Source organism: Hylobates moloch, unplaced genomic scaffold (assembly GCF_009828535.3).
Source record: "Hylobates moloch isolate HMO894 unplaced genomic scaffold, HMol_V3 SCAFFOLD_3, whole genome shotgun sequence".
Taxonomy (NCBI): Eukaryota; Metazoa; Chordata; class Mammalia; order Primates; family Hylobatidae; genus Hylobates; species Hylobates moloch.
The window spans coordinates 16,820,779-16,843,423 of record NW_026652278.1 but is presented as its reverse complement, the minus strand read 5'-3'; the positions used below and the strand labels follow the sequence as shown (position 1 = coordinate 16,843,423).

At 44.6% G+C, this 22,645-nt stretch overlaps 1 protein-coding gene across 1 annotated transcript in view; it reads left to right on the top strand.

The window, feature by feature from the left end:
• The first annotated feature begins 224 nt into the window (after positions 1-224).
• The window catches only part of LOC116478472 (pancreatic lipase-related protein 2), a 24,392-nt gene continuing 1,971 nt past the window's right edge, over positions 225-22,645 (top strand). The window contains exons 1-12 of the mRNA XM_032169728.2: positions 225-250; positions 578-626; positions 3,209-3,363; positions 5,188-5,313; positions 6,104-6,238; positions 7,004-7,115; positions 9,214-9,333; positions 10,506-10,625; positions 13,772-13,890; positions 15,724-15,853; positions 17,339-17,450; positions 21,075-21,242. Of these exons, the coding sequence (XP_032025619.1) occupies positions 248-250; positions 578-626; positions 3,209-3,363; positions 5,188-5,313; positions 6,104-6,238; positions 7,004-7,115; positions 9,214-9,333; positions 10,506-10,625; positions 13,772-13,890; positions 15,724-15,853; positions 17,339-17,450; positions 21,075-21,242 (1,349 nt within the window). The 5' untranslated portion in view covers positions 225-247. The remainder of the gene's footprint in view (positions 251-577; positions 627-3,208; positions 3,364-5,187; positions 5,314-6,103; positions 6,239-7,003; positions 7,116-9,213; positions 9,334-10,505; positions 10,626-13,771; positions 13,891-15,723; positions 15,854-17,338; positions 17,451-21,074; positions 21,243-22,645) is intronic.

The window sequence follows — 22,645 nt, the reverse complement described above, 5'->3', positions numbered from 1 at the left end:
TCAGATTAACAGAGCTCTTTCCCTTTTCAAAGCTGGTTTTCCTTTCCTTGAATCTTACTTAACAAACATTGCTGTTCCCAGGGTTGAGCTGGTTTTATGTGTTTATGATAAGTTAGGTTCAAAGTGCCCACGTGCAGTGCCTTAACTATCCTGCCTGACCTTTCCTCTAAGGAGTCCAAAGGATAAAGCCTGGTTATAAAAGGCCACAGCCAACCTGCTGGGCTGTGAGTGGAGGCTCTGGTGCAGCATGGTAAGTCAGGGCCCCATGTGGGCAGAGGATTTGGCACGGCAGGGGCAGCCCAGGCTACAAGAGGGACGTGGCCCAGAGGCGGGGAAGCCGCCACAGTGGAGCCCCTGAGTCCAGGGTCCTAGTGTGCTGCTGTCTAACTCCCTGTGCACTGGGAGGACTCAGCCTCAGGGTCCCCACCTCAAGGGAGAGCCCTGGGGGGCCCGGGTTGCTGGGCGTCTGTTCCACTCACTGTCCTTGTGACCCGGGCTCCTGACCCGGCTGGGTCCTGCCCCTGCCAGCCTCACTGTGCGCGTGGTTATGTGTGTGTCTATGTTTCCATCCATGTAGATGCTGCCCCCTTGGACCCTCGGCCTTCTCCTGCTGGCCACAGTCAGAGGTGAGGATGCTGTCACCAATCCTTTGGGGAGAAAGTGACATGCCTGGGCTGGCCTTTGATAAGGCAGCTACAGGTATATTAATAATTATTATAATGATTATGAAGAGGATTATCGTTACTTGGAGAAAACAATTGTGCCACTCAGAGAGTGTTGACTCTCAGGCAGACACAGGGCAACGTGCTGGACACAGAGTATCTGCGGTAACCCTCCTGCTTGGCCACCTTCTTCCTGCAAAGACTTTCATGGCTGAGAGACAAGCGGAGGGTGTGGTGTTCCCACTGGGTCCCAATGCCCTTGTCCTTGCCTGCAGACCAAAGTCATGTAGATGTGCCCCCTCCCAAGAAAGCCCAGTCCTGCCAGGCAAGCCTTCCTTTCTGCCATCAAGCCCATGTGTCCTCTTCTCAGAGTCACCGTTTCTGTCTCTCCAATTTGCTCCCCCACCTGGTTCTGTCCGGAGGAGATACAGATATTCAAGTTCTACTTATCCTAAAACACAAATCACCTCCTTTTCTTTTGGAGCCCCTGAGTCCCAGCCTGCTGACTTCCCATCTGCCTACGCCTTCACAGGTGTGCTTCCTCCGGAAGCCTTTCCCTCTCCGTGGGGGCTGCCTCACCTCCTCTCCTGCCAGAATACCTCACTGCCCAATTTGGCCCCCCATGTCCTGCTGTAGGAGACATGGTCTCCTTGGGTCCCTGTGGGGGCTTTCTTCTGCCTTGTGACTCTTCCCCCTTGTCTTCTCCACTCCGCCAGCCTACTCTTGGCCTCTCCTTCCATCCTAGCCATGAATTAAGGCCGGGCTCCTGATGGCAGAGACTGGGGTGGGTGCGACTGCTCCTCCAGCCATACAGCCCCTTTTCATCTCCTTTGCTGACCTGCAGCCTCCTCCTGCCCCAAATGTGGACATTCCCCAAGGCTCACGCCAGGCTCTCTCCTCATCTCTCTCCTCCTGGGGCCTTCCTTCTTGCCCAGCTTCTGGTCCTCGCGAGTTGCAAGAAGCCCTATCAGGGCCAAGCCTCAGGCCTCAAGCCTCACCTCACTTCCCTGCCCCCAGCCTCCTCAGGCTCTTCTGCTTCTCAGCCCCCTGTACTCGAGTCCCAAAAACACAGGACTGCCTGTGGAAGCACAGCATTGCCACTGCCACCACCATCTCCCCTCAACCTCACCAACTCACACCTTCCAACACTTTCCTGCTCTCCACTTAACAGAGCCCAGATGTCTTGCATTCGAGCCCCTTCATTTAACCAGCTACCTTTCCCCTGGGGCAAAAACATTGCTTGAGCCTCCTAGAGTCCACCTCCAAGGGTGCAACCTCTTCCCGGAATGAATTCAATGCCATCAGTATTGCTTCCCTGTTAGAGTTCCTCCCTTTCAGGACAGGGTTCATATCTCGTTTATCTTGGTGTCCCCTCAAGTTCTAGCTTTATTCCCAGTTAAACTTCTTGGGTTCAAATCCTGCCTCCACCACTAGCTGTGACCTCGGGTAGCTTACCTTGTCTCTCTGTGCCTTGGTTTCCTCAGCAGTAAAATGGAGATAATACTAATTCCATATTTGTGTTTTCAGGCTTAAATGATACCATACCAGGAAAGTACTAACATGGTATCTGGCACATAGCAAATAAATATAAACTCTCACGGTTTTTTTTTGAATGATTCACCAATATTTGGCATCATCAGTACAAGAGTTCAGGAAGCGTAATAGAAAGGACCCATTATAATCCTTTGGGCTGGAATTATGTCACCCGTAGTGACCATATCCTGTCATCATGTCTGTCATGGACACAGAAAGTACTCTCGGACTTAGATGTGGTTATTTGGATCATGGATTACATGTATTGGGTCTCTACCACACATAGTGTAATACACAAATCATTCCTGTTCTTAAGAAACTTACCTTTTCAAAGAGCAAAAGGGAAAATATGAAATGGCAGAGAATCATTTGAAAAAATGTGCATAAAAGAATGACATGAAGACATGTGAATTGGTGTGGGCACGGCCTGTGCTGTGTGTAATAGAGATGTCACGACAAAGTAGCAACTCTGTGCTACAGAGTTTGTAGGCACTTGATAAATACTCACTATTTGATGCTTATATGTAAAGGGCCAGCTGCAAGTTTCCTGAAAGAGGTGGTTTTAAGGCAGCAGTTTGTATTAGGTTGGTGCAAAAGTAACTGTGGTTTTTGCCATTGAAATTAATGGCAAAAACCGCAATTACTTTTGCACCAACCTATGCATCAGCAATTCCCCAATTTGCCTAATGGTAAGGGGCACTTACTGAATATGTGCTTCCAGGACCCCACCCCAGACCCTCTGAATCAGAATCTCTGAGGGAGGGACCTATGAATGTGTATATACAAAACACCTGTTCCCCACACTGCCGCCCGCCCCCACCTGCCCTTCCCACCCCCTCGACACCGCGGCCCCTAGGTGATTCTTATCGTCCCAGAGGTTTGGGAAATGGCAAAGATAAAGACCAGCACTGGCCTTAGCCAAACTGGGCTCTGTCCTGCAGAGTTTTCCTGTATGGATATGACATTGCTTCTTTCCAGAAGTTCACACATGTCCTGTTTGTGGCTCACCCTAGGAAAAGAGGTCTGCTACGGACAACTTGGCTGCTTTTCCGATGAAAAACCGTGGGCAGGAACCCTTCAGCGACCTGTAAAATTACTTCCCTGGTCCCCCGAGGACATTGACACCCGCTTTCTTCTGTACACAAATGAAAATCCAAACAACTTCCAAGTAAGAGCGGGCATGTAAGCGCTGCATGGTGGGTATATTTGGGCCGCCACAGTGGAGTCTTTGCATGGCTGTTTAGGGCATAAGTCACTGCCTTGGAATTTTCCAGAAACTCCAAGGCATAGAATCCAAGGCGTAGCTGTCAGGATCATAAACACCTGAGTATCTAATGAAATCTACTGTTGCCTAACCCAGAAACTTACACATTCACACACACTGGTGCAGAGAACTTCAGGGGCTACCCCAGCGTAAATGCCTAGTTCCCTGGGAGGAAGGCACTATAAGCAGCATTTATGGAGAAGCCCAGGCCTGGTGTAGCCACCGGAAAGTCTGCCTCGTTTTTACACAGGAGAGTGGAGGGGGAGAAGCCTCTTGGGCATTGGGGGTGGGGGCGGGTGTAAATCCTTCCTGAAGAGCTAGGAGACAGGTAGGGGAGAGGGAACATGTAGCCACAATAGATAAAAGATGAGGTCCTCTGGAGCAACCTCCAGTTTTCAGCAGGTCTGCCCGGCAGAAGCAGATCAGACTTGCTCGAGAGTGTCGGAAGTGACCAGGAGATAGTTTCAAGAAAGACATTGCTGAGAATCCAGCAGCTCACAGCTCTGGCCCCTGACAGTTTAGGGAGCCAGGTGTCTGTCAATAGGTTTCTGAGGTCACCCACTGTGGGACCCTATGTTACAGCCCAGCCTTCTTAGTGCCCCCAGCCCAGAGTCGGCTTGGACATGGTTACTGTGCGTCTCATCTGTAGGGGTTGGTGGCATCTTCTGGCATCTCATCTGTAGGGGTTGGTGGAAGGGGGTCGAGCAGCCTGTGGCAATTTAGAAGTGCATTCCAAAGTCTCACAGCTCCACTGAACTGAACTTGCCCCCACACTTAAGCTTCTGGTCCAGGGGTTCCTCACCTTTTCTGTGCCAGGAACCTCTTTGGCCACCTGGGAGAAGCCTAAAGGCCCCTTCTTAGGTCAATTTTTGTTGTTGTTGTTGTTTTTTGTTGGTTTGTTTGTTTTTGGAGACGGAGTCTTGCTCTGTTGCCCAGGCTGGAGTGCAGTGGCGCGATCTCGGCTCACTGCAAGCTCTGCCTTCTCGGTTCATGCCATTGTCCCACCTCAGCCTCCTGAGTAGCTGGGACTACAGGCGCCCGCCACCACGCCCAGCTAATTTTTTTTTTTGTATTTTTAGTAGAGACGGGGTTTCACCGTGTTAGCCAGGATGGTCTCGATCTCCTGGCCTTGTGATCCGCCTGCCTTGGCCTCCCACAGTGCTGGTATTACAGGCGTGAGCCACTGTGCCCGGCCAGGTCAATGTTTTTAAATGCAAATTAAAATATATTGGATTACAAAAGAAACAAATTATATTGAAAAATAATTACCAAAACATTTAAATATATAAATATGTGATATAGTCATATATGTGCTTTTTATATCTCACTAAATAACAAGATCTAGGGGTTGGTCTAATAACTACTATAATTTAAAATATTAATGAGTATATATGATATTTTTAGATATCTGCAATAATTATATTATGACCTGAAAATACCTGTGACTTCTACTGGGACAGGGTCACAGGTGTTGCTAATACCACTGTGGTTTATTGTCTAGTTTTGTGATGAACTGAAATGCTAGATATGGATTAAGGATTAATTAAAATAGAAAGTCTGTGAACCTGGACTTTCTGAAATCTATCCACAACCCCAGATCAGGAGCTCCTTCTAGTCTGACCCAACTTCGTGGGCATTGAAGCTGTGATACCAATTCTGAAACTGGCTCTAATAGACTCGTGGCTTGGAAAGGGCCACATTCAAATTAATCTTTTTAAATTAAACCAGCTAATCAATGGCACAGAACCAGACACCATTGAGGCTTCAAACTTCCAAGTGGACCGCAAGACACGCTTCGTCATCCATGGCTTCCTAGACAAGGCGGAGGACAGCTGGCCGTCGGACATGTGCAAGGTAGGGCCCCACCACTTGGCCACTCCCTGGTGAGACCAGCACCCAACACACAGATTCAAACAGTGTACCCCCAGTTTCCCTTAGACTGGGAAAAGAAATACTTCAGAGAGAGATGGGTCCTTTTTAAAACCACCGAGGAAAGCCCAGTTCCCAAGGTCATCCATTACCAAGCTCTCTCTACCTACCAATTTCTAGCCAACAATCTCCTATGAGGCTGAAGATACCCAGAGTTCAGTCAAAAAGTCTCAAGGTGGAGACTGCAGCAAACTACTGGGCATTTATCCCTGATGACTTATGTAAAACCCCTTTGTGATATTAAAAAACACTTAAATTTTACCCTCTAAAGCACCGCTATCCAATAGAATGTTCTGCAGTGATGAAGGTGTTCTATATATGCACTGTCCAAATCAGAAGCCACTGGCCATGTATGTTATTCAGCACTTGAAATGTGGCTGGTGCAACCGAGGAGCTGAATTTGACGTGTTATTGAGTAGTAGTCTGCTCACACCTGATTTAGTAAGTGGTCTTTTTAACCTGGTTGTGTTCCTAACGATGTGTGAGACCTCAGACACGTCACTCACCCATTCCAGGGTTCAGTTTCCATATCTGTTAAGCGGGTATTAGCATGTCCAGTCCATAGCACTGCAGTGAGGATGACGTTATGGCAGGTATAGGAATATCAAAGCTCTGGCATGGGCTAGGTGTTTGACAGATGTGAATGCCTATCTCTGGGGTGTGCAATTGGGTGCTGTTTATAAATTGATTTCTCTCCCTTGTTTGTCTTCCCCAGAAAATGTTTGAAGTGGAGAAGGTGAACTGCATCTGTGTGGACTGGAGCCATGGGTCCCGGGCAATGTACACCCAAGCCGTGCAAAACATTCGAGTTGTGGGGGCAGAGACAGCTTTCTTAATACAAGCACTGTCGGTAAAACCCTGCCTGGGCCCTGTCCTGTGGGTAGGGGTCAGAGAGGGGCAGGGAGGTACCACGTGGCGCGGAGAGGCAGCCTGGGGACCCGTGGGCAGGGGTAGGGGCCAGCAGCCAGTAGCCCAGGTTGTAATCAAGAAAGGCCATTCCCAAGATGAAGCTCTGCAACCTTCCTCTTTGCCTGCTGTCCTGAAGACACCTTGCCCTATCACTGTCTAGCTGTGGGGCCTGAGGCAAACTAAGCCTTGGTTTCCCCTTTTGAAATGGACCTTCCTTGCAGGCTGTTCTGCAAGGGTCAGAGAGCAGGCTGGGCTGCCCAGCAGCTCCCAGTGCAGAAGATGAGTTTTCATCCTCTGCCAACCCACGAGAGAAGGCCCTGGACCTTTCTGCAGGATCTATCGGGAGGGGGGCGAGGGGAGCCAGAGACAGGGCCCACTCTACCCGCACTCGCCCAGACAGGCCATACCCCTGGCAGGGACGAGGAAAGGGAGCTGGGGGTGGGGCAGTCCGGGGCGGCAGGCCGTGTGCCTCGCCCGCCCAGGTGGCCTGCAGTTGGCGTGGTGGCCGCTGGTCAGCACTGTTGCCCCGCACACAAGCCGGCCTGCGGGACTTGCCGGCTGCAGATGGGGAGCGGGGCCGCCCTGCCCCAGGCGGCGTGCTCGAGCCCCGGTCCTGCCCCCATCCCTGGCAGGGCCCGGCGCCCCGCTCTCAGACCAGCGGGTCCCCACGCGGTGCTGTGGGACCTGACACGCTATCCCTCCGCAGACGCAGCTGGGGTACAGCTTTGAGGACGTGCATCTCATCGGCCACAGCCTGGGCGCACACACGGCCGCTGAGGCGGGCAGGAGGCTGGGAGGCCGCGTGGGCAGGATCACAGGTAGGGGTCGCGGGGGCCCTGGGCCGGAGTCCCAGGCCCCCGGGTGCTAACCGCGGAAGCCTCGGCCAGCGACCTTCCGATGGCGAAGGGCGCCCCTGATGGTCCTCCTGGGGACCCGATTTTTTGTCATAACCGGCCTTAAATTTAAAAATAATTTTCCATAATGTGTACTAGAAAATAGATAATTAAAAATTAAAAATGCATTCTTTTTAAAACAAAGGCTGGGCCACTGGCTCATACCTGTAATCCCAGCACTTTCGTAGGCCGAGGCGAGAGAATCGCTTGAGGCCAGGAGTTCAAGACCAGTTTGGCAACATGGTGAAACCTGGTCTCTACAAAAAATTTGTACAGTTAGCCAGGCGTGATGGCTCTCGCCTGTAGTCCCAGCTACTCGAGAGGCCCAGGTGGGAGGACTGCTTGAGCCTAGGTATTCCAGGCTGCAGAGAGCTGTGATAGCCCCACTGCACTACACCCTGGGTAATAAAGGGAGACCGTATCTCAAAAAAAAAAAAAAAAAAAAAGAAAAGAGAAAGAAAGGAGGAAAGAAAAGAAAAGAAGGAAAGGAGGCAAGGAAAGAGAGAAAGAAAGAGAGAGAGAGAGGGAGGGAGGGAAGGGAGGAGAAAAGAAGCTAGGCCAGGCGTGGTGCCTCACGCCTGTAATCCCAGCACTTTGCGAGGCCGAGGTGGGTGGATCACGAGGTCAGGAGATACAGACCATCCTGGCTAACAAGGTGAAACCCTGTCACTACTAAAAATACAAAAAATTAGCCGGGCATGGTGGGGGGCACCTGTAGTCCCAGCTACTCGAGAGGCTGAGGCAGGAGAATGGCATGAACTCGGGAGGCGGAGCTTGCAGTGAGCGGAGACCGCGCCACTGCACTCCAGCCTGGGCGACACAGCGAGACTCCGCCTCAAAAAAACAAAAAAAAAAAAAAAAGAAAAGAAAAAGAAAAAAAAGAAAAAAGAAAGAAAAGAAAAGGAGAAAGATATAACTAGCACATTAAATCCATGACTTAAGGGCTATTATTTTCAGAGTATGGCAAAGTAAAAGAAAAAATGTGAGATGGTTTTAAAAATTCATCAGTTCCACGTAATTGTTTGAATGTCTTTACTGTGCCAGGCAAAGACAGAAAATGCAAATGTACACTGAGATCTGCCATATAGAAGGTGCTCAGTAAATACTGAATGAATGAATGAAGCACTAAGCTGAATGCATATAAGGCAAAGACACAAATAACTTTATTTTGTGCAGCCAAATCAGTTTGTAACTTCACCAAACAGTTCACATCAACATTTAACGAGTGTCCCTTTGCCCAAGGCACTGGGTGAAGGATGAGGGGGTATTGGTTTGTGTTTATGTAGAATTTTGCAGTTTGCAAAGTCCCTTCTCTTACATCTTCTCACGAGGGTTTCATAACGACCCTGTAAGGTAGGTGGTTGTCATTATTCCTACTTTCCCGATAAGGACACAGAAGCTCAGAGAGGACAGACATTTGACCTGGAGCAGAACTAGGGCAAGAATACAGGCCACTGTGTGCCCCCTCCTCCCACGCTCTGTTTCTCTCTGAAGATGACCTGGGGACAGCATAATACAAAGTGGATGGAATGGGCTGAGAAAGGAGAGGGGTTAGATTTTCCATTTCAACATGAGGAGGTGGTGTGTGAGCTGGGTTTGGAGGAGAAAGATTTAGATAAAGGAAGAATGTGGGAAAGGGCACAGCAGGCTGGAGAATGGCATGAGCCACACAAAGGAGTAGATGCGTGCAGCTGGGTAAGACCTGGGGTCTTGCAGTCTCTGAGAGCAGTGGCCAAATGGTAACATGTGAGAACAAAAAGAGAAAGGGAAAGAAGGGGTGTACGGAGGCTACCCAGATCCTCCACGGAGCCAGGCACTGGGTATTTCTGAATGTTCATCCACAGGCAATGACCCCATTCCCAGCCTTTCTGTCCCAGACTGTCTCTCCCAGAGACCAAGAGCTGCAGACCCAATCCCCAGAACTGTAGCTGCTGGAGTGGGAGGAATCCCCATGCTTAGTCTGCTAGTACTGGCTTTAAATCCCAGTTCTTAGAGTCCAGCCTGCCTACCTTCTTCCTTTCAGGGCTGGATCCAGCAGAGCCGTGCTTCCAGGATGCGCCTGAGGAGGTTCGGTTGGACCCATCGGACGCCATGTTTGTGGATGTGATTCACACAGATTCTTCTCCCATGATTCCTTCCCTAGGTGAGTTCCTCAATCCCATCTCCTGCTGACCTGTGCTACAGCTAATGACATTGGGTCCAGATATCCCCTCTCACACACACATACACACGCAGCAGGGGAGGCCATTCGAAATAGCTACAGGAATGGCTTGGGCACCAACCAGTCAAAATGGGTACCAGTCCCAAATAAATAGCTAGCTCAATGCCAGTAGAATCAGCCTACAGCCCTGGGTTAAACAAAAACCCTTCTGTAGTCTATGAAAGGTTGTCAATCAATCTTCAAACTCTGCATCCTTCCCCAATCTACCAGTAACTAATGTGGCAGATGTATTCATTCTTAAAACTTGACCTGTACTTGCAAAATACGAAGTTAATTTTTGAATATTTTTCTTACTTCTTCAGTCAAAGCTTTGGTTACACTTTGTTTTGTTGGAGACTTTATCCCATTATTTAATTCTTCTAAAATCAGTGTTCTTTTTTCAATATTTTCTTACATAGCCACTCATGAAACTTGCCAATAAAGGGTATGTTTTTGATGATGATGAGGATGTTGTCACTTACTTAGTGTTTACCATGTGCTACACTGAACATTGTGCATGCATTAGCTTATTAATTCTGTAACACTCTAAAAAGTGGGCTTTATTATCACCATTTCATGGCTGAGGAACTGAGGCTCAATTAGGTTAAGTAATTGCCCCAGATCACAAAATCTGTAAGTAAAACCAGGATTTGATCATGGGTTCATGCGCTTTGAAAGCCAAAGATCCCAGCCACATGCTATGGCTCACAATATAACAATATGATATTATGTAGTCTCCACATAACAATATAATGGAGACATCAAAATTTTAAAATGAGTAAAGTAATACAAATTGTACCAGTCTTGATATGTCTACTGGTGCGTAATGGTACCAGGGCATATCACTATGGTCCAGGACTCTCCAAGACACACAGATACACATCCAAATGTATGTGTCTCACTCACCCAAAGCTCAGCCTCCCCCTCATCTCACTTCCTCTGCCCTCTCCTTCCTCCTCATCTTGCCAAGCACCCATCTTTGAGAACTTTCTGCAGAGCTAGAGGCAGTGGTAGCTGTAATAAAGGGAGAATTTGCCAAAAAGGGTCTTGCTCTGGCCACAACCTAACTTTGGGACCACTCACCTCACCGCTCATCTCTGCTTCAAATGTTTTAGGTTTTGGAATGAGCCAAAAGGTGGGCCATCTGGATTTCTTTCCAAATGGAGGAAAGGAAATGCCCGGATGTAAGAAAAATATCCTTTCAACAATTATTGATATCGATGGAATATGGGAAGGTATGTAAATTAAAGAAGTAAGACAGCAATTCCTCTGTTTGGGGAGAAAGCAGAATGCATGGTCTGGCCTTCATAATGCTGACATTTGCCACCGTTTATGGAGTGTTGTGAAAATGTGCCAGGCATTTTCACAACAATGCAATGAGATGGTTACTCTGATTAGTCCCAGTGTGCAGATCCAAAAACTGAGGATCATAAAAATTACATAACTCAATTGGGTGTGGTGGCTCATGCCTATAATCCCAGCACTTTGGGAGGCTGAGGTGGGCAGAACACTTGAGGTCAGGAGTTCGAGGACAGCCTGGCCAACATAGTGAAACCCCATCTCTACTAAAAATACAAAAATTAGCTGAACGTGATAGCATGTGCCTTTAGTCCTAGCTACTCAGGAGGCTACGACATGAGCGTCACTTGAACCCAGGAGGTGGGGGTTGCTGTGAGCCGAGATAGCACCACTGCACCAGCCTGGGTGACAGAGTGAGACTGTCTCAAAAAAAAAAAAAAAATTACATAGCTCATCCAAGGCCACTCTATATCTAAGCCCAATTTCTAACTATAAAGCCCTGATCTCATGCCCCAGCCTGTGTATCTCCCTGTTGTCAGGATCCTGGGACAGCGGCTTGGCTGGCATGTTGGCTCTGGCTTTGACCACCCATCCTACCTGCAGCACCTGCTCCTTGAAGAACTGCAGGGCATAGGCTAAGATTTGAAGGCCTTGACTTGCTTGCTGTTGCTGTTGTTAGGTGCTAGAAATGGAAGGGGACTTTGCTAAGAAGAAGACAAAGGAGGGATGTGCTCTGTGGGTTTGGGGTGCACGTGTAGGAGGGGGAGGCCTGGAGGTCTGGGAGACCCATGGTGGCTGCTGGCCAGCTGTGTACATTTCTGTTCATCTGAGAGAGCAGGGCCCATGCCCCGCCATTAGGTGACCTCATAGCCCCATCTGATTTGCTGCCCCTTGCTCTGGCCTTTTTTGATTCCTGTTGCCCCTCCCCTGACACCAGGCTTCACTCTCCTCCCTGAAAAGGGAAGGGAGGTTTTGGGGCTGTGATCATTTTAGTCTATTTTTCTGAGCCGGGAGTTCCCCAAGGCCAAGGACTATGTTTTGCATATTTCAGACACTCCAGTACCCTGCTCAGGGCCTCGTCCAAAGCAGGCATGAAATATACTTTTAAATTGAGTTGAGTAGCCTTGTGTGTCATTTTAATATTCCATGTGCTTAATGTCAAAGAGCAGAGTCGATAAAGCGATCGCCAGCATCCACCAGCAAATAAACGGAGCTTTTGCCCTCTCAGGTAACTCCTGGGGAGACGTGGCCATTCCAGGCTCCCTGAAAGCACACCAGAGTCACAATAATAGCTGCCCCCTCCCACAAACAATGAGCAGGGCACACATAATAGGAACAAGCCCAGGTTTAATTAGCGAGGCAATGTCGAGTGAACAAGCCCATGAGCACTGGAGTGTGTTTCTATTGAGTCAAGCTCCGAGTCACCCAGGCACTGGGCGCTGAGGAATAATTAAATCCACTTTCTCCTTCATTATGGGGTCCCAGGGCAGCAATTTTGGATGAAAGAAACAATTAAGTTTGAAACAGGTTCTTTTGTCCTGTGATGAGCACCGGCGTGGGCACAGGGAACGTGGCTTCAGCTGGAAGTCACTGGGCCGAGGGCTGGGAGCCGTGGAGAACGAAGCCGCCTGGGCACAAAGGGAAGTGTTCGTTTCTCAGTGGGTGGCAATAAAGCCCCGCAGACCCCGCAGGAGTGGTCTACAGGTGTGCCAGGGTCGCTGTGCATTTCCCCATGGGAAGTTTTCTACCAAGGATCCGGAGAAGTGAAAAAACACCTTTCCGGGCTTTTTCTAAAGAAAAGGATGATAAATAAAATGCAGTGAGAGAGTGGCCAGAAGCCATGGCCACCTTGCCGTCACCGCTTTTACCTTGTGCCCTGCATAGCAAAGAGAAAGAATCAAAAAGCCTGGTTGATGGGGAAGGCCTGCCCGGTGTTTCTGGGGTCCTCACAGGGATAGGATGCGGTCGGCAGCAGCATCGGATGGGCCGGCATGGTAACTGTTTTTAAGATGGGGATGCGCTGCCTTCACTCACGCATGCGAAGGTTTTCAGGTAGAAGTGGAGATACTGGCTTCTTATGAAAAAATCAGAGGACCAGGCGATTTGGGGCTTTGAACATGTGACACCTGGCTAGACTGTGTAGGATTAGAGGGGCCCTTTTAACCGCTATTGCTATCTTCTCTTAGTCTCTCTCTCTCTCTCTGTATGTGTGTGTGTGTATATATATATAATATATATATATATCATGTGTATGTGTGTATATATACTATAGATATAATATATATATATCATGTGTATGTGTGTATATATACTATATATATATACACACACACACACATATACCCTCTCTATGTCTCTCTCCTCTGTCTCTATCTATCCTCTCTCTCTCTTTCTGAATCTCTTTCTCATCACTATCTCTTTTTGTGTTTCTTTTTCTCTCTCCATTTCTCTCTCTGTCTATGTGTCTCTGTCGCCCCCTCCACCGGCTCTCTGTCCCTCTCTGACTCTCTGTCTCTCTCTCCCCCCACCAACTCTCTGTCTCTCTCTGACTCTCTCTCTTTCTCTCCCCTTCAACTCTCTCTGTCTCTCTCTGACTCTCTGTCTCTGTCTCTCTCTTCCCTTACCAACTCACTGTCTCTCTCTCCCCCAACTGACTCTCTCTGTCTCTTTCTGATTCTCTCTTACTCTCTCTCTTCCCCCATCGACTCTCTGTCTCTCTCTGACTCTCTCTTTCTCTCCCCTGACCAACTGCCTCTGTCTGCCTCTCTCTCTATCACTTTCTCTCTCTCTCTCTCTCTCCCCCCCACTACTCCACCCTATTCCCGGCCCCCAGCCCTCCTCATTCATTTGTGTTACATGCCTCGCCCCTGGAAGAGTGGACAAAAGTGCTTGTCAGGACGTGTCACTCCTCCACAGTCACCTAGCCCTGAGTAGGTCCCTGCTCAGCGAATGCCCCAAGATATTCAGGAGCCGACACCCATCGGTGAAATGTGCAGCTGATTCCTCCTTAGTCAGAATGAGTTATTCACACTTAAAAGTGAAAGGCCTCCTTTGAGCTCCCGGGGCCTTTGTTTTTTTTCAGGAATTAGTGGCTCTGTGGCTTGCAATCACCTAAGAAGCTTCGAGTATTACTCAAGCAGCATCCTCAACCCTGATGGCTTCCTGGGCTATCCCTGTGCCTCCTATGATGAGTTTCAGGAGGTAGGTTACCCCAGGAGGCTGAGGAAGATGTTGGTGGCCCTGTTTGGGGTGCTTTTGTGTCCTTGTGGCTTAGAACAGAACAAAGAGATGTAACTCTGCAACTAATGCAAGGAGGTAATGGAAATTCTGCGCCTCACAAAGCCGTCTTCCCCCGGGCAGCAGGGTGGGCTGGAGGGGGAAGGCACAGACCTGACTGTGCTAGGTCCTTACTCGGGTCCCCAGTTGTTCATTTAGAAAAATTTCCAATTTACAAAGAAGGTGAAAGAAGACTAATGATGAATACTGTACACCTATCACTTAGATGCACCAATTGCTAACATTTTATATATGTGTGTGTATGTATACTTTTTCCTAAATTATGTGAAAGTAAATTAAAGATATTATGACACCTTACTTATAAAAACTTTAGCCCCCATCTCTTAAAAACAAGATCCTTCTCCTATAGAATAACACTCAAGAAATGTATCTTTGATACACTAATATTTTCTAATATATAGTACATATTCAAGCTTCTCCAGTTATCCAAATAATGCCCTCTAGAGCTGTATCTGTTTGCCTGCCTGCTTTCTTTCCTTCCCTTCTTTTTTTTTTTTTGCATTGCAATTAGTTTGTTGTCTCTTTAGTCTCCTTTAATCAAGAACAGCTTCCCATTTTTTCTTGGTCTTTGAAGACTTGCCAGTTATGAAGATTTCAGACCAGGTATTTGGCAGAATATCCCACTCTCTGAAATTGTTTGATTTTTTAGGTGGTGCTTCAGTGAGTAATAGCAGGTCCTTCTCAGTGTATTACAACTAAAGACATTCATTTAATGTTCACTCATTATTTGATGACATAAACTCATTCATTATTTGATGACTTAAGCTTTAATTACTTGATTAAGATGTTTAAACTCATATTTTGTCCTTTCAAAACTAATTTTAACCTTGACATTCTTGGGTTGAACTGAGGTCAAAAGGACATCACATTTGATTTCCAAGGTCTGTGAGTGTTCAGTGAGAAGCCTTCACTGTGCTAGTTCTTGTTGGGTCATGGATAACAATGTGGCCTCTAGTACTTGTCTGATTCCTTCCAAATAACAAAATAGCTCTACACATCATGCATTTTGGATGTGGCATGAGGTCAAAGAGCAGAGGACAATGACACTGTGGCATAAAGCAATCAAATCCCTGATTCGAAGATAGCAAATTGCCTCCTCTGCACCTAATTAAAGAACTATCGTTTGAGAAGCAACAAATAAGAATCAATGAGTCTGGAGAAATAATTCACATTAACGTGAAAATGGTCCTGGATCTTCCCTTCTTCACTTCTTTTGAAATAACTTATTATCTCTCCCTATCTTCTCCCTACATATATTGTATTTCATTCCCCATTCATATTTTAATTTTACTGCTTCCTGGATATGACTTGTTTTCCCAAGTATATTCCAAGTTTTCAAGGCACTTATTTGGATACTCTGCAGGGTCTAGCACAGTTCTATGCACAATTCCAAGGATGGAAGCATGGATGCATGGATGCATGGGTAGATAGATGAAGGAATGCATGAGTCAGTGGATAGAAGAGAGAATGGATGGACACATGGATGCATGGGTGCATGGGTAGATAGATGCAGGAATGGATGGATTAGTGGATGGGTATGAGAATGGATGGATGGGTAGATGAAAGGATGGATAAGGGATGGATGGGTAGATGGATGGTTGCATAGGTAAATGAAAAGTGAATGGTTGGGTGAGTGATGGGTAGATAGACATAGGAAGAAAGCTGAATTGATTGATTAAGTGAGTGAGTCAAAGGTCTACCACTAACAGACAAATTATGTTTTTTTCTCCCCACTAGAATAACTGTTTCCCTTGTCCAGCTGAAGGATGCCCCAAAATGGGGCACTATGCTGACCAATTTAAGGGGAAAACCAGTGCTGTGGAACAAACCTTTTTCCTGAACACAGGAGAGAGTGGTAACTTTACTAGTAAGTTTCCATTTTACTCACTTCAAATTCTTGCAACTAATTTTTAAAAGTGTGCCAACCTTATTAGTCAGTATCCTTGGTGACAATGGATAGAAACTTAACTACAACAAGCTTAAGTTGTAATGAAAGGACAGTGAAATGGAATTTGTGTTGGGTCTCACCACTTTAACCAATACTCCTGACCAGCAGAGAAAAGTACAATGATTGGCCCAGGCTGGGTCACATGTTCACCCACCCCTGTTGCTGGAAGGATGCATCTTTTAACAGAAGAGGGCAACGTGAAAGTCACTGTAAGTCAAGAAGTGACTGCAGTCATGACTATCTATTACATTAGTCCTCCTACATACACATACACACACAAACACACACACACACACACACACACACACACACTTCGTGGTGATATCATTTTGCCCTGCTTCTTATTTTAAAAGTACAAGATAGCAAAATTATCAAGACTCATTTACTGTGCATAATATCATATAATGGCTGGAAAGAAGAGCAGTTATTTTCTAAGGGAGTTTCAAATTTAAAAATTTCTATCAGCACTTTACAAAACACTTTTCACTTACAGTATTTCCTGTAATCCTCAAAATATTTATCATAAAAGATAACAGTTTGGCAGTATCTATAAAATCTTATATGCACATTCCTTTAACCCAGTAACTTCACTTCTCAGAATGTACCATAGAGAAATACTTGCGTGTGTGCATAAGATGATGTGTTCAAGGATGCTTGCTCTTTATTTTTAAGAGTGAAAGATTGAGGGGAAAACCTAAATGCCCACCACTTTGTGAATGACTAAATACTATAGATTAAATACTACATGTAACCATTAAAAAGAAGGTTATACCTCTGCGTACTGAAGAGAGAAAACCTCTAAGGTGTATTAAGTAAGAAGGCAAGTGACGAAACAACATGCAATACACCCATTGTCTTCATTGGTTCAGACTGCTGTAACATAGTACCATAGACTGGGTGGCTTATAAATAGTAGAAATGTATTTCTCACAGTTCTGGAGGATGGAAATCTGAGACCAGGGTGCCAGCACGATCAGGTTCTGCTGCACATTGCTGTCTTCTTGTTGTGTACTTCCACGTGGTGGAAAGAGGACAAGAGAGCTCTCTGGGGTCTCTTTTATGAGGTTACTGATCCCATTCATGTGGGTTCTTACCCACATGAATTCAGTCCATTGTACCATGTATCAGTCAAAATACACATGTGCAGTATCAGCTGCCCTTCATTCATCCAAGAGCACATACCTTGCTGTGTTCATAAGGGACTGTGCTGAACTATAATATTTACTGACCCCTGAGTCCCTTGCTCCCACCTAGAATCCTTAATTCCTGGACCCCAGGAATTCAATTAAGTCACAGTCCTATTGCCTCTCACCCCTGGAGGATTCAGAGCTTGGACAATAATGTTTTCATAGATCATTTTTTCAATAAGATGAGTTCATTAAATGTGTTGTATTTCTTTGTATAGGTTGGAGATATAAGGTATCAGCCACACTTTCTGGAAAAGAGAAAGTGAATGGGTACATCAGGATTGCTTTGTATGGAAGTAATGGAAACTCAAAACAATATGAGATTTTCAAGTAAGTTCAATAGTAATGTGAAATGATCATACTTTCCATAATAGATTATTCAAAAATGATTGAGTATAAAGTGCTTTATAAATCTAGGCATCTATTATACAGAAGCATTGAATCCTAGAATGTCAGAACTGGAAGAAAGTCTCAGTGTCTAGTTCAATTGTCCCATTTTACATATGAGAAGAGTGAGGCCCAGAGAGAGGGAACTCACTATTGAAAATGAGTCATGTGCTAACTCCTTTTGGAATGTCAGTCACCTGACTAGATTGTTTTTTCTTTTTTTGTTATTTTATTTTATTTTAGATTCAGGGGGTGCATGTGCAGATTCATTACATGGGTATATTGTGTAATGGTGAGGTTTGGACTTCTAGTCTACCTATTACCCAGACGGTGAACATTGCACCCAATGGATAAACTTTTAACCTTATCCCCATCCCAACCTCTCTCCTTTTGGAGTTCCCAGTGTCTATTCTTTCCAGCTTTATGTCCATGTGTATCCATTTGTTTATAAGTGAGAACATGCGTATTTGATTTTCTGAGTTATTTTGCTGAAGATAATGGCCTTCAGCTTCATCCATGTAGTTACAAAGGACATGATTTCATTCTTTTTTATGGCTGCATAGTATTTTATGTTGTCTATATGCCAAATTTGATTTACCCAATCAACCACTGATGGACACTTAGGTTGATTCTGTGACTTTGCTACTGTGAATATTGCTGTGATCAACATACAAGTGCGGGTATTTTTCTGATAAACTATTCCTTTTTATCTGGGTAGATACCCAGTAGTGCAATTGCTGGGTCAAAATGAAGTTCTATTTTTCTATCAAGGTATTTGAGAAATCTTCATGCTGTTTTCCATAGGGGTTGAGCTAACTGACATCCCTACCAACAGTGTATAAGCATTCCCTTTTCTCCATATCCTTGCCAACATCTGTTATTTTTTTTTTACTTTTTAATAATAGTCATTCTGACTGGTATGAGATTGTAGCTCACTGTGGTTTTAATTTGCATTTCTCTAATGATTAGTGATGTTGAGAATTTTTTTATATGTTTGCTTGATGTTTGTATGTCTTTTGAGAAGTTCTTTGCCCACTTTTTAATGGGGTTATTCGTTTTTTTCTTGTTGATTTAAGTTCCTTATAGATTCTAGATATTAATCTTTTGTCAGATTCATAGTTTGTAATATTTTCTCCCACTCTGTAGATTGTCTGTATACTCCATTGATTGCTTCTTTTAATGTGCAGAAGCTCTTTAGTTTAATTCAGTCCCATTTGTCTATTCTTGTTTTTGCTGCATTTGCTTTGAGGTCTTAGTCATAACTTCTTTCTTTCTTTTTTTTTTTTTTTTTTTTTTGAGATGGAGTTTCACTCTTGTTGCCCAGGCTGGAGTGCAATGGCAAGATTTCGGCTCACTGCAACCTCCACCTCCTGGGTACAAACGATTCTCCTGCCTCAGCCTCCCACATAGGTGGGATTACAGGCACCCGCCACCATGCCTGGCTAATTTTTTTGTATTTTTAGCAGAGGTGGGGTTTCACCATGTTGGCCAGGCTGGTCTCAAACTCCTTTCCTCAGGTGATCCACCCGCCTCACCTAAGCTAATGTACAGGAGAGTTTTATCCTATGTTTTCTTCTAGAATTTTTATAGTTTCAGGTCTCACATTAAAGTCTTTCATCCATCTTGAGTTAATTTTTGCATATGGTGAAGAATAGGGGTTCAGTTTTATTCTTCTGCCTATGGCTAACCAGTTATCCTAGCACCATTTATTGAATAGGTTTATTCAATAACCCTTTCCTCGTTGTTTATTCTTGTTGACTTTGTCAAAGATCAGTTAGCTGTAGATATGTGGCTTTATTTCTGGGTTTTCTATTCTGTTTCAATGATATATGTGTCTATTTTTGTACCAGTACCATGCTGTTTGGGTTAGTGTAGCCTTGTAGTATAGTTTGAAGTCAGGTAATGTTATACTGCTGGCTTTGTTCTTTTTGCTTAGATTGCTTTGGTTATTGGGGCTCTTTCTTATTCATATTCTAAAATATGAATTTTAGAATTGTTTTTTCTAATTCTGTAAAAAATGACATTGTTAATCTGATAGGAATTGCGTTGAATCTGTAGATCACTTTAATGATATTGATTGTTCCTATCCATGAGCATGGGATGTTTTTCCGTTTGTTTGTGTCATCTGCAATTTCTTTCATCAGTGTTTTATAGTGCTCCCTGTAGAGTTCATTTGCCTCCTTGGCTAAATGTATTCCTAGGTATATTTTGTGTGTATGGCCATTGTTTATGAGATTGAGTTCTTGATTTGGTTCTCAGCTTGAGCATTTTTGGTGTATAGAAATGCAACTTAATTTTGTTCATTAATTTGTATTCTGAAACTTTACTAAAGTGATTTATCAGGCCTAGCAGACTTTTGGGGGAATTGTTAGGATTTTCTAGATATAAAATCATGTCATCAGTCAACAGAGATAAGTAGACTTCCTCTTTTCCAATTGGATGCCTTTTATTTCTTTCTCTTGCCTGATTGCTCTGGCTAGGACTTACAGTACTGTGTTGAATAGGAGAAATGTGAGTGGACGTCCTTGTCTAGTCTCAGTTCTTGGGGTGAATGCTTTCAACTTTTCTCCATTCGATAAAGTGTTAGCTGTGGGATTGTCATATATGGCTTTTATTATTTTGAGGTATGTTTCTTTGATGTCTAGTTAGTTGAGGGCTTTTTATCATGAGGGACATTAGATTTTATTAAAAGCTTTTTCTGCATCTATTGAGATTATTATATGTTTTTTTGTTTTTGATTCTGTTTATATGTTGAATCACATTTGTTGATTTGCATATGTAGAACCATCCTTGCATTCCTGGAATAAAACCCACTTCATTGTGATGAATTATCTTTTTAACGTGCTGTTGGATTTGGTTTGCTAGCATTTTGTTGGGGATTTTTGTGTCTGTGTTCATCAGGGATATTGCCTATAGTTTTCTTTCTGACTTGGGTTTTGTAAATATCAAAATCTCTTCAGGCAAGGCACATCTGTATGGCACATACCCAATACACACCCCATACTCACACACATAGGTACATATATGAAGCCTGTGGCCATCTCATCCATGCTGTGTGGCCTTAGCATCTGGCTTTTGCTGGGCATATGAGCTGCTTGGTAAACATGTGTTAGATGAATGCATAACCTGTACAATAAAGTTAGGTTCTGTTTTTGCACTAGCTTTTACATAAAAATGTTCGTGTTGAATTAAATGTCCTTGACAAATTCCTGTAATACACATGAGATGCTAACAAATGGCATCTGCTGAACCACATGCGTCTTTAAACATAAGACATTGCCCCAAATGGTCCTGTAACAAACTTAGAGCATTAATATGCCACCCCAAATATTTGACTTAGCTGTAGGTAAAAACTAAAACAGTGGAAATCTGGAGTCCAGTATTTTTAAAAGGTGTGTTCTGCACAAATACTTTTATGTTATGGCAGCCCCTGGATGTGTATGAAGTCATCCAAGATGTTTGCAGAAAACCAACAACAGCAACTATTGTTTAGAGAAGTGATAGATCGCAATCATGTTATGTATTCATATATCCAGCTGACATAACATTTTATGTCTACATTTTCAGAGGATCCCTCAAACCAGATGCAAGCCACACATGTGCTATTGATGTGGATCTTAATGTTGGAAAAATACAGAAAGTTAAGTTCCTCTGGAACAAACGTGTGATAAGTCTCTCTGAGCCCAAACTGGGGGCTTCCCAAATCACAGTGCAAAGTGGTGAAGATGGGACTGAGTATGTATTTTTTATTGCATCTAAGTTTGGTTATTTATATTTACATATTGATCTATCTATCTGTGCATTCATTCATCCAATTGCCCATTTACTCATCTATGTACCCATCTACTTATCCATTCATCTACCTATCTATCCATTTCTCTATCCTTTTAACCACTTAGCCACTTACCCATTCACTTATTCCTCTGCCCATCCACCCAGACACCTATCTCATCATTCTTCTGGCCCTCCAGCCATTATTTGATCTTCCCTCCATCCATTCATCTTCCCAGCTATTCATCTCAACTCTCCATCCATCCATCTGATTTACTTTGAAAAACCAAACATTTTTTTCCTTAGGCAAAATTCAACTTGGCAGGGGCAAGGCAATGATTGTAGGCACAGATTCAAGACATGGGCAAATATGAATGACTATTTTATCTCAAACAATAAGGAAAACACTTGGGAAGCACATAGGGGAAATCTCTGAGTTAATTCCAGTTGACGTACAGTTATTAATGTAAACAGGTTTGGTTACAGACTATAGCATTAGAGGGATACGCACTGTGTTGGGAATCTGGCTCACAGTGGCAAGTTCTTCCATTCTGAGAGAATAGAATCCTACTTAGTAGGCATTTGGAGAGAACATAACTGTTTTTAACATATGGAAAGAATTACATCTCAAAAGAGGATAATTCAAAAACAATGGGATATTAGAGAATAAAGGAAACATAAATGTTGACTCTCAACTGATCTTGTTTTAAGATGAGGAAGTAAGATTTGGAAAGTCAAGTAACTTGTCTAAGGTCATGTAGGGAATCTAAAGGGAAAAATATTGAACTTCAGAATGTTTTCAAAACAGACACCAAGACTTTGCTCAGCTGCATGACTTAACTTTGCTGGCTGTAAAAGTGGCAATAATCCCAATTACTCAGTATATTATTGGAAGGGTCAGATGTCACAGTCAGTGTGCCATCACTTTGTGTACAGTAGACCCCCTTACCTGGGGGGATGGGTGATATGCTCCAAGACCCCAGTTGGATGCCTGAAACCTCAAATAGTACCAAATCCTACATATACTATGTTTGTTTTTCCTATTCATACATACTATATGAATAGGAAATATGCTGGACAAAGGGACAGTTCATGTCCTGGGTGGGACAAAGCTGAACAGAGCAAGATTTTATCATGCTACTCAGAATGATGCGTAATTTAAGCTTATGAATTGTTTGTTTCTAGAATTTCCCATTTCCTATTTTGGGACCTCAGTTGACCATAGGTAACTGAAGCCATGGAAAGCAAAACTGCAGATAATGGGGGGCTACTATACTCAGTTGTAAGGCACAACAAGGACTGGGACCCAGGTCTTCTGACAGCCCATCCAGTGTTCTTTCCACTGTGCCCATCAACTCAGCCAGCTG